Consider the following 12,612-nt stretch of genomic DNA (forward strand, 5'->3'; position numbering starts at 1 on the left):
GCGGGCGCGCAGGGGGAGGGGACGGCGGCCGGGGGAGGGGGGCGGGAGGAGGAGGGGTCCCTGCTCGGGTGACAGGTCCGTCCCTGAGGGCGGAGCGGGGGCCGCCTGCGGCACGGCGGGGTGAGGAGCCCGCGCAGCTCCATCCCCCCGGCGACTCCTCCCGTCCCGGCCCCTGAGGAGGGAGCGGAGCCGCGCTCGGTTCCAGCGCCGCCAGCGAACCCGCCATGTCCGGCCAAAGCCTCACCGACCGCATCACGGCGGCGCAGCACAGCGTGACCGGCTCGGCCGTCTCGAAAACCGTGTGCAAGGCCACGACCCACGAGGTTATGGGCCCCAAGAAGAAGCACCTGGACTGTGAGTACCGGGAGGGGACAGCGGCCCGAGGGATCTCCCCGAGCGTCCCGCCGAGGGGCGGGATTGCCCGGCCTGTGCCGGGGTCCCGCTGCGGGGCTGCCGCCCATCCCACCGGCCTCGTGGGGACGGGAAGCCTCCTCAGGCGGAGGAGCTCTGGGTTTCGGCATAGGGCATACCCGGAGGGCGGGGGCGTAGGGTCGGGGACGTGGCGATGGAGAGCTTGGGAGAGGCTGTTCGGCGTATCTGCTCTCCAAAAGGGGCCTTGCCGGCTCTTCCTTGTGCACAGGGCCCCGGACAACGTGAGCTTCTGAAGGGCAGGAGCTACCCCATGCCCCTTTCTTCGGGAGAGAGAGAACCACGGAGGGCAGGCAGGGGAATGGGCTGCAATTTCCTTACTAATTGATCTCATTTGCGTCGTGCTAGGGCAGCACTCCCCCATTCTCTAGCGGAGGTGCAGGAGTTTCAGGAAAGAATAGCTGATCAGTTAGGTCAATTATTTTCCAGGTAATCTACAGGGGAAAAAAATTCCTTCTTTAACAGTCATGTAAATCTTCTGTGTAGGAAAATATGTGAAACGACTGTTTGAGGGGCAAATCTCTCTCAGTAAGGATGTTCTTGGTCTTCTTTCTAGTCTGTCTCATTCACTTGGGAAGATGTGTCTAAGACGACTTCTTTAGAACTTCAGTACCTGATCTTAACATACCATGCAGAGTCTGGCCATTTTTCAGCTCCTATTAAGAACAGATCAAAGGTGGGAAGGCTTAAAAGGTTTTCTATGAACTGCGTTCCATCCAGGTGATTATGAAGAGAATGATGAATACCAAAGTTCACATTAGTGTGTCTCCCGCTAAGCTGTAAGGTCACAGGACTGAGGAAGTTCTTGGTCTGAATACCTGATGGTCTTGCATCTGTTTATTCTAGGCCTTTTAAGGACAACCTCCCCACTCCCTTTCACTTTCCCAAATAGATAATAAAAGATACTGGAGAGTTTTGTATGTCTGTGCCTTCTATAGGTGTGCTTTCTCCCTTCCTCCCACCCATGTCTGCAGGAGGTTGAGTCTTCGTGAGTCTTGAGTTTGTGCCTTCTGAATTGCTCCGTATCCAAATGAGAGCACCAGATGATAGTAGTAGGATTAATTGTACTGTAGTTCTTTCTTCTTTCCACCAAAATGTGTGCATGTTAAGGGCTTAAGAAATTCTTGTTCTGCAAGTACCTGAGAGCAATATGATTAATTTTTTAGGGTAGCCCCAGAACAGCTGCCTCTGTCTCTTTTTGGTATTTCCTCATTCATTTAATCTTTTGGCTGAAGATGATCATAACTGAGTGGTCTTTTTATTTTTGGTTAGCTAAGGGTCTCAGAACACTGAGGAAATCTTTGGGCTTTAAGTAACTTATTGGCAGGTAGAGGAAACACCTTGTCATATGGCATATGAATGAAATCTTGATGTTACTGGATTTCACACAGCTGAAGCGAGGCTTTCTGGAAACAAACTTTGTCAGGTTTAGCCTGTAATAGTGCTAAAAGTATAGTTTCAGTAATAAGACATTTAGGAGCTGAATTATTTTGTGCTATAAGCTTTGTTGAAAAAAATATGAAAGCTGGCCAGAAAACTGCTCCTCAGGTGAGGGTGTGTGTGTGAAAGGGTGATGTTCTGCACAGGGCTGCTGGGAGACAACCTACTGGAGCCCTCCAGGGTGCTGCTGCAGAAAGGTGCCTGGACTTCCTCAGAAAGCTCTCTGGCCATTGCTGGATGAGAAGACCAATTCTGTATTTCCCTTTTCTACTCTAGACTGTCAGGGGTTTTAGGTTCTGTCTCTCTCTGAGAATTCTTTTATCAAAGAAAAGTGGTTTTTTTTTTAATTAGTCTCACTTTTTAGTGGTTAAAATAGATCATGGCTAGATGTTTTGTATGCTACCCTAATATGCTTGTTAGAAGTCTCTGTTCCTGGCATCAGGAAATGACACATGGTCTTGTATTTTGAACTTTTTCTTTGTTCATACCCTGTATGGTTGTATGCTTTAAAATAAATATTTTTTTATGCAGGCTGTGACTCAAGCCCCACTTTTGAACTATTTGTATGTATCTTCCTTTTATAACAAACAGTTTAACTTGGTAAGTCCTATGAACTGACCTCTCATTGTAAATGACAATTAATATACCAGTCTTCATAGGCAGCATGCTGCCTTGATATTTTTCTGATTATTGCTAGTTAAGATAATACAGTTAAAACTTCACTATAGGTTGTGTCCTGGGTGAGTGGAGAAGTTGAGTGTTCCTATCCTGTTCTGTAATGAAGTCTTGGTTTTATAGCATGTTCTGTGACCATGGCATACGTTCTTGTTAATTGTATTTCTTGTACAGATCTCAAGATTTCTGACTGTCCTGTTACTGAAATTCTTTCTTCATTAAGCTTGAGCTGCTATGAACAGATTTAACTAGCTCAGGCTCATGTTAACTAACAAAAATGGAGGGAAGTCCAACATAGATACTCGTGAATATGATTATTCCTGTTCTTATTTATCGTGCTCCTGACAGTGTGTGGAGTTTGAAAACTGAAGTGCTCTCCATCCTAGGTTACCTTTATTTTCCTCAGTGATGGTTATCTTAAGGAAGGTAAAAAGGAATTCTTTCTTTAGCCATGATGGTTAAAATGTAATATACTTCAAAGAATGCTTTCTCTCCCGTTACAAAGCTTAATTGTTTAGTCTGAGGGAGAAATACTTCTAATTTACTAGTGGACATGGCTTGTGATAGGTAGTAACATCATCTTGAAGCTGTATACTTGAATCCATGATACTGTTTTTTTCTTCTGTTTTGAAGTCCAGCCTTAGAGCTGGGTTAAGGATTCTGTTTGGCAATCTAAATGCTGCTTTTGTTATGATGGATTACTGTTTTACAGAAATCAGGTTTAATAGCCTTGGAACCCTCAAAGCATAGTTTGTGAATTTCTTTTATGGAAAACCTAGTTTCACTTGGACTTTGTCCCAGTTTTTACACCTATCTGAGCAGTGGGAGCTCTAAATTGGATTGTGGGTTTAACTTGCACACTGAGATTGGTACAACTCTTTCTTGCTAGTTAGCTTCTTGTCCCCACGTTGAGTGGTGGATAGTGTTGCTAAGAGCAAGTGCTTTAGGTTGTTCAAATATAAATGGTGCTGGGGAACTTGTTGCCAGATTTCCCTCCTTCTTTACATGATTCTGAGAGGGAGGTGTGCTTGTGTATGTATATGTGGTGGATAATTAATATTAGGAATACCTGGAGATACATTAATATTAGGAGTACCTGAAATTAATGCCAAGTAGGTTTCACTGGGTTGGTTCAGTGAGAATGCTGTAGCATAAAAATGTTTGTGTACATGTGCATGTTGTGGAGTGTCCTTCAAACAGCTTCGTTGTGATACACATTTAGGGTTGGCCTCTTGAATGAGCGTGGCATAGGAGCCCTATCTGCTGGTAGCTAATGGAGTAGCCCTCTTTAGAGGAGAATGTGGATGGATGACTTGGAAGGAAGTTGTGATGCTGTAATTACCCATTCTTAACAGGAAATATCTATATAATTAAGCCAGAGTGTAATTTCCTTGGTTTCTCATTGTGAAAGAAAGTGTGTGCTTTTAAGGAAAACAGTAAACCAAACCCCTGCTCTGTGTTGGTAGATGCCTATGAGAAGCTGTGTAAGTGGAAGTAAACCTGAAGGAACTTCTTGGGAACTTAATTCCTAAGTTGCTGGTGTCAGCTGCTTTGGTTTTGTCTAGAGGCTACAGCTAGGACCGAGAAAAGCCCAGGTAAAGACTTGCTTCATGTCTGTCCTGGGGACAGCTTCTCTTTCAAAATGAGATGGCACTAAGTGGGTAACTTGTAGAACTGAGCAACAAGGATCTTTGCTTTTCCCTGGATCACCCAAGAGATTTGTGGAAAAGCTGGGAAAACCAGCGTTGTAAGTGTTCACTTGCCTTTTCATGCTAAAATGTAGCTGGGTGATGAGGTGAATTAACTCCTGATTCTATGGCTACTTCTGTGTTCTCCAGTAGAAACAGACTATCCACGTTCCTTTTATGGTATTGTAGTACTTCAACAAACTCATATTTTGTCTCTGGTTTTGGCAGAATCACCTGAAGTTTCTTGCAGCCTTGCTTCCCGTTCTGTAATTAAATTTCTGGAGGCAATCCGTTGTTATTTTTGCTTAGAAATGTTCTTTGTAACTGTAATTATTTCAAATATAGATAATTGCATTTTTACAACTTTCTTTTGAAGTATTCAGTTTTCTCTGAGTTTTTTTTTCTGATTCCTTCACCATTTCTTTCTTTAGCCAACTTTCTTACTTTTTATTGAAATTCCTTTGGAATATTTGTTGGTGCCTTTTAGTAGAGTATTAGAACTATCATACTCCTCCTGGCTGCCAGAGGGACAATTTTCTGCCACAGCTGCTCATTTGCAGAAAGAACAGCCATGTAGCTGTGCAGCTGTTGTTTTATTTTACTTAGCCTGAAGCAGTATTCTGCTTCAGATGAAGTAAGAGGCAGGAGTAAGGAGGAGAAGCTGTAGGACACCTGCAATCAGCTTCCTGTGAATCTTCATAGCACCATTGTTTCCCACTAGCTGTGGTTATTCATGTCTCATGTAACTTTGGACTATAGCTCTAGCTGAGATTTTTTTAAATGATTTTTTTAATGGTGCAGTCATCTCTTGCATTTTCTAAAAGGGACACTTGGGAGAAGCATTCCTTTGCCGTTCAGCCTGTGACCTAATGATCTATTTCAGTCTTCAGTTCCTAATCCTAAAATCAGTTTTTGATTTGGAGATGTGAAAGTTTTAAGTTGTCCCTTATGACTTGTCTCACAAAGTGATGGTAGTTTGCATAATAACACGAGAGATGACTTACCCAAGCTCGAATCTAAAGCTTCCCGACTTTTGCGTTTGTTGCTTCATGTAAAGTACATGATTTGTTGATGATGGTAGAGTTCTGGGAAAGTTCACTTACAAAATGTTACTGATGTCTTGCTCCCTCTGGAAAATGCAACATTATTTCTGAAGCAGAGACACCCTTTGTATTTGGAAGCTTAATTTATTAAACAGCTTTCTTAAATTAAAATTACATGTCTTAATACCATTAAAGTATTTTCACTCAAAACATCTTACACATCAATTAATGCTTTTAAAATAGCACATAGTAGCTTTACTACTGGTAGGATATGTGCCTTTTTCTGTAAACTGTGAAGTATCTGTTTCTCAAGCATGATAGAAGAAATTAGGAAAGAATTGTAAGTGACTTGTTTATAAAATCTTGAAGCCCTCTACTGGGGCAGTTGTTTAATATTTTCAAGTAGTTTCCAATACAAGTTCAAAGCAATAATCTCAAGTATGTGTCCTTTTGAGTATTTCAGCAAACTCTTCTGCTGCAAACTTTGCTTTTTGTTCATGAGTATGTGAGTTTAACCATTTAGATTTTCTGCTGGTCAAAGTCTTAACTTTGTGAGTAGTTGCAATTTGGAGCTTAATGTTACCTTGCGAAGACTTGGATATGAGAGAGATTTTATTACTGATTATATCTGCAGCTGATTAAAAGTAACCAACAGGTAACTAACAAAAAAGACTGCAGTCAAGTGGAAAGAAGCTTGTGTTGCTGTAAAATTTTTGGGTTTGGTGTTTTCCTTGCTCTTCTGGCTGTTTTCTCCAGTGTGAAACACGATTGTGAGAGGGCAGGTTGTGAACTCTTAGTAACTTCAAATAACTGTGTCCTTCAAAACTTGAAGAAGAAATATTGTTCTACTTTGTATTTCATCCCTAGTTTATATCAGAGTTTTATCAGTTGTTTGGTAGTTTCTAAACCTAAAAATAATGTTAGCAAATTCAGTGCTAAGGTGTGGTAGTCTCAAATCTGCTAACAGTAAATCCAAGTTATGAGTAATATGTCACAAATCAGGTATTGGGATTTTAGAAATCAGGGAGCTAAGCTGTATTTAACTGTGTGAGTATAACTTAATGAAGTTAAGCGTTTCATACAGATTTAGCAAATACGCTGGATTTTCTGATTGTGACTAAAAATCTCCTGTGCTATTTTGCTAAAGGAGCTTTATTAAAGTAATGCTGATCTGGATCATTTGCAGTATTATACAAGAGTAAATTAGGCTTTTATAAGTTTTATTTCAGAAGAGTGAGTGTAAATTAACAAGATCTACATGAAAATTTGACTTGGGCATGTTAATTCACAGAATGAAACATATGAGGATTTACTGAGTGAACGGTGGTGGCATAAAGGGAAAACCTGAGACTTCTATTCAGGTCACGACATAAGTAGTCTAAATTAAAATAAATAAAAAATCCTCATGAAGTGGGGATTACACTCATTCTGAGCTCTCCTATATACTTTCATTCATATCTCTGTTAATTTACTGAGTTTCCTCATCAGCTTCTTTTTTTCCTTTTCTCCTGAGAAGACACTTTTGAAATCTTTGCTTGCTGTCCTTTCTTGCTTCCTCCCAAGCAAGCAGTCCTTCAGTCACAACATTCCTATGCTCGGCAGTGGTGCCATTCTAGCAGGAGTGATTGTTTTGGTGATGTGGGAAGTGAGAAGTTTGCATGGGTTGAAACTGCTCTGGTATTTCACATATTTACTCTAAATATGGTGCTTGCAGTAGCTCAGCTATTCCAGTTGCTGGCTGTGTGTTATGACATCAGCAAGGTGTCTGTATTGTTTGTAGCCTTTCTTGATTTTTTGAATAGTTGATTTAATAAAATTTAAAGCACAAATTGTGAACCCTTAATAACACTGTTTCCTAGGTAAATAATTAGTTTCTAAATAAGTTTTCCACATTAATAACTTGTAAAAAAGGATATTCTTTTATCCATTTCTAAAAAGGTGATAATGAGGTTCATACCATTTCTTAATTACTTTTGTTAAGAAAAAAAGAAAAGTGAACCCAACAAAACCAAACCAACTCACTGGTATTCATCTGCACAGCATTAGTTTCTAACGTTACCTAAGTAAACTAGATTTCAGACCCAAACTAAGTAACATATGAAGTTTCAGATTAAACTCAGACTACAAAGCTATAGACAGAGGTAAGCATGTTTTAAATACTTATTTTTAATTAAAAAAAAAAAGTCTTTGCCTTCAATCTGGCAGTAAATCCACTCAGAGCAGCTCTGATTGTCTGTGGTTTGTTACTCAGCCAGATGAGAAGACTGAATGTCTTGGCTGTCAAAAGGTAGAAGAAGTTGGTGTCTTCATGTTCCTTGGTGGTGTAACTTGTAACTTGCTTTGCTGTTGGTAGGGTTTGGGTTTTTCTGGGGTGGATACTGACCTGTAAAGTGAGGTGAAGTGCTTCTGTACCTCTCTTTTGCTGTTCAAGTGTGTGCTTTTTTCTTGGGTTAATTTTTTTATGTAGCATGTCTCTCTTCCCCACTTCTTCCCATAAGTTCAGAAGTTGCATCACATTTCACCTACATTTGCTTGCAGTTGCACTTGGTTTATTTGGCTGATACCTCCGCTCTTGCTGAGAAATGGGTCAATATTTAATTGGAAATGGGGTCACACTTGAATTTGCTTTATCCCCTTTCCTTCTCTCCCTGCCCAGTGTTACCATAGAAGTTTCAGCCATCACTGCAACCTGTTTCAAACTTTATCATTTTTTCTGATCAGCGACTCTGTATTCTGGATCTGACCTTATTTTTTATGTGAGGTTGTCCTGGGGTGATTTTTTGATGCTTGTATCCCCAGTTGTCTGTTCTGTTTGTGCTGTCTATTAAGTTCCACACCTTTAAGACCGGTTCTGCATGAAGCGGGGGAAAGAAGAAGCATGCAGTTTGTTTGCAGAAACTGCAAACAAAAAACTGTAAAACCTTGTTTGAGCTGTTGTGATTCTTAAGTCTCCATGCAGGGAGTAGTGGTGTTATTTGATCACGTTGAGTTCTGTCTCCTTTTCTATTTGCCAGAAGCCATTGGTGTTCATAATGCGGCATATATACTGTTATGGAGAGATTAAAAATAACTTTCATTTAAAAATCAGTTTGTTAGGGATTTTTACGTGATTATGTATTGCAGTCCCATACAGTTGTAGCTCTCAAAGCAGCTCTTCATTTCTAGGTTGATGTAAAGCTGGCTTCATTGAGTCTTGCTTACTCATGAAGTGCCTTCATTCTTCTGTCTCACAAGGGGCACTTGAGTTTAATATTTATGTAAGTGATTATGTCAGTTTGTAGGTTTTAGTGCTGAAATTCAGGTGTTTTACTTGCAATTACTTTTTATTCATCATGAACCACAACTAGTTCAAATCCTAGTTGCAGATAAAAAAGAAAAATGTCTTTTTGAGCAATATCCTTGTCTTCTTTTATTCTCTTGAGAAGTGAAGTTTCTTTACTGTTTAGAAATCTATTTGAATCCTTAGGTAGTTTTCAGTTTTGAATTAATTCTCTGAATGTCCATGTTCCTTACCTTTCACTGATATAGGCATGCTCTGATCAGCTGGTTTTAATTCAAATGACTGAATTTGGATTTATTATCCTTTAAATAAGTTTTTCTATTTTGTATAAATAACCTGTCTTAAATTCATTAGGGATTATTTCTCCCTAGAGTGTTTGCATTTCAGTCATGAGTGTTACAGTGCAGCACTGCACAATAAGACTTAAGAGTATCAAAAATATGTGCGAAGTGGATTTTAATCATAGGAATAAAAGAAAAAAACCCAAATATGAACATCTCTGCGTTTGTGGACTGTAGTTCTTTTTAATAAGGCTATGTCATGCATAGTGAGTTGTCACATTTGATTAGCAGTTGAATGGAAAAGCTCAGGACACACAACTCTTAGCTGTGAGCTGTTTGACACAGAGACTAGTGCACTGTTTGTTGGGCATTAAGGAAAAATGGCTGTCTGGATACAGACTTGTTAGGTTCTTGATAGTTAATAAGGAGCTAGCCCAAGCTTTTCTCCTGTTCAATTGAAATGCTTTGCCACAGTGTAACATCATTTAAGCCTATCAAATGTACCATAAATTAAGTCAATTTTCAAGCAAGTTACTTTGCATTAAAAGTCTGAAATATATCAAGTTTGTTTCAGTGCTGAATTTGGTGTGTAAGTGGATGGAAATCCAAAGAAGTTTTTGTTTTAGTTCCCACGTAATAGGGAACTGCACAGTTAGTTTAACTTCTGAAATCTGAAATTTCATTGTTATGAATTTGAATTTAATATACTTGGAATTTCGTTGTTATGAATTTGAAGCTCATGCATCTGAGGGTTGATTTTTCTCTTGTTTTGCTGGTGTTTTTTGTGGGTTTTTTTGTTGTTGTTGTTTTGGGGGTTTTTTTTGTTTGTTTGTTTGTTTTTGTTTTCCGCTTTTTTTACACATAGTTTATGACGAGACTTTCTTCATATTTAATGATCTGTAAGTGAAATACAGTGAGTTGGAGGAGATGCTTTTGTCCTTATTTTAAACTGTTAATGAGGAGTCTTTGTAGACAGGAATGTGGTCGGTCTCTTGGTATATACTAGGGCTGACACAAGATGTCTTAGCACATAGTTTTACCAGAGTTCCATATTTGTTTTAGCTCTTTGAGGTTTTTATCAATGAACAAATTTTACTTCAAAGTAAATGGTATAACAGATTTTTATCTTTTTTGAGCTTTTCTTATGAAACAATTTAATTTTAAGGACAGAATCTGGCTGAAGGTCTCTTCCCTTTTACTGAAAACCAAAAGGCAGATGTTATTTACTACTTCTCTTGGCTTTAGTTTATCTTAGAGGCTGTTTGTGATAGGAACATGTCTTTGGTCACAGTAAACAGAAAAATTCTCAGCTGAAAGTTGTGGATACTGAGGAGTTCTTTCTGTATACAATTTCCTCTACCCATCCAGTTTCAGACTTCAGAGTATGAAATTCCATCTTGGCTCTGAAACTTTGAAACTTGGTCACTTATAAAGGGCTCAGGAACAGTCTCTGAAAGTGAGGCATGAGGGAAAGAACTGATTTGGATTTATGAAATTCAGACATAACAGTGTTGCTGTAAAGAGGGTGTGTTCCCCTTGGTAAGGTCCTCTGCTTTCTCTGCTGAAAATTAGTGTATGGTCCTGGAAAAATCCAGCTTCCTTTTTACTCTGCATATTACATGAAGGTTGTTCCTGCACCATCCTAACCTCTTACCGCAGTATATTCTAAAATTTTTACTCTGAGCAGCTCTGACATGGTCTGCAAGGGATGGTTTTTTTGTGCTCTTGTAAGAGTGCTACTCAAATGTGCATTGAAGATGTGCTTGGGATGAGCCAGGGTGAGTCTTGTTTGGTCAGAGAGCTCCAAATATCTCATGGGAGATGTTAGTCTAAATTGAAAAAGGAAGTAAAAGCTAAATTAGGCAGGCATTTCCAACATTTCTATTAATAGAATGGAAGAATTTAGCTGTACTTTTGCTTGGCTGCCTCCCTTCATGGAAGAGCTGCACACTCACAGTTCATGAGTGTCAGTTGAAACAATTTTGTGGTGGTATCTCTGTTTTTCTGAGTAGAGAGGTGGGGTTTTCTATGGGTTTTTTTAGCTCTTGTGCTCTGCTTTATCCAGTTTTCTAACAGTTCATGTCAAAATCTGATCCTGTTTTGGTCAAAAGAAAAGGTATGAAAGTGGCTCTCAGTAACAGATCTCCTTAAATGAGTTCACCTACTTTTAAGTGGAAAAAGTGAAATAGATTGTATGGAATTGATGCAGCATGCATTAAAATGGCTGCAGAGGTGCTCTAAATCCATGAGTCATGAACTTTCCTTGTTGCTTAAGAAAGTAGTAGTTTATAAAGTAGTGACACTTTTTAAACCAAAATTACTAGAATTTTGCATGTCACCAAATACATAGATGTGAAAGAAGCAGTTTGTTGGGTTTTGTTACACTTCTTTCTCCTATTCCTGATGGGAAGAATGAAGATTAGTCTCACTTAGGAGTAGATGGAAGTAATCTAAAAATGTCTTGTGTGCAGAGTAATTTTTTGTAGTCTAGAGAAAGGTAAATCTCAGTCACATCATGCAACACTGTGTGTTCAGTGAGACTGTTTCATATAACACCAGGGAGTACCAAATTCAGCCTGTTTGATCCCTGAGATAGCAGCTCAAGTACCCAACTGTGTAAACCTGGGCTAGCCTGTGTGATTTTCTGCCAGCTACTTTGTATGAGAAGGATGATGTTTGATTTTCACGGAATGATAAATATTGAAGTTTGAGAATTTGCTGCTTTGATCATTCAAATAATTCAGATACTTTGTCAGGAGCTTATTTTTTTTCTTTAAGAAAATTCATTGTATGATATAATAGGCAAACAGTCTAAACTGCTTTCCTCTTTAGTATGTTAACTGAGATTTGGTAAGGACATTTTTGCAGCAACCTTTGGGCAAGTGTTTTTAGTTTATAATCTTGAAGGTTACTATTCTGAGGTTGACCAGCTTCTTCTATAGAAACTTCAAGAAAAAGTATTCCTCAGCAAACTTCCTTCATGAAATCTGTGTTTTGTTTGTCACTTATTAGCCCCATGATTGAATTGTTTTTGCCTTATTTTCCCCTCTTTCCAGTTTTTCCACGTTTGTTGGGCTGCTTAGGGCATTGTTTGTAAGCCTTCAAATGAGAGCTACACTGAGACCTGTTAAGCTCTGTGTAGTCAGCTGTAAGAGTAAGTGATCCTCTGACAGGTCACTGCTGTATGTATTTCCTGAGACCCACAGTGAAGTAAGATACATAGATTATCCATACAGAATTGGAAATACTGCATAGCTGGATTGTAGAATGATGTGTATGAAGTTTATTAATAGTGAAAATCTGTGTTAAAGCTGTCATCTTATTGGAGGTTTTCTCCTATAGCTGGGCATTCTGCTATTTAAAAGGAAAAGAACTTGCACTATTTTGTAATAAATAGTACTAATTTAAAAAATATAAATAATTTGGACTTCTTCTATTTATCTTATGCCAGAAAAGCACCATTTGCAGTAATTTTATATATTGGACTTTTGATAATTACTATATTAAAATTAACCCAAAATGAGTAATTTTTGCATCTCTATTATGTTGGAAGAACATGATGTAATAATAAAACCATTTTAGAATATTACTTAAACCTTTTTGGTCTTAGGTACAAAAATTTTCATTTCTTTTCCCTCTTTGTCAAATTAATTTTGAAAATCTGTGTAAATACATGAAAAGCAATAAAATGTGGAGTGTTGTTTTTTTAACCAGTATGCTACAGGGCAAAAGGACCTGTAGTAGGTGCTGACACACCTTTAGACTCTCTTGACAGT

The 12,612-nt window shown here is 38.9% G+C and overlaps 1 protein-coding gene across 3 annotated transcripts in view; it reads left to right on the plus strand.

Annotated features, from left to right (window-relative positions):
* Positions 1-28: 28 nt before the first annotated feature.
* The window catches only part of PICALM (phosphatidylinositol binding clathrin assembly protein), a 68,703-nt gene continuing 56,119 nt past the window's right edge, over positions 29-12,612 (plus strand). For all 3 annotated transcript variants that reach the window (XM_063394397.1, XM_063394398.1, XM_063394400.1), the window contains exon 1: positions 29-354. In XM_063394397.1, coding sequence (XP_063250467.1) covers positions 225-354 — 130 coding nt within the window. In that variant the 5' untranslated portion in view covers positions 29-224. The remainder of the gene's footprint in view (positions 355-12,612) is intronic.

The sequence above is a fragment of the Prinia subflava genome, chromosome 3 (genome assembly GCF_021018805.1).
Source record: "Prinia subflava isolate CZ2003 ecotype Zambia chromosome 3, Cam_Psub_1.2, whole genome shotgun sequence".
Taxonomy (NCBI): Eukaryota; Metazoa; Chordata; class Aves; order Passeriformes; family Cisticolidae; genus Prinia; species Prinia subflava.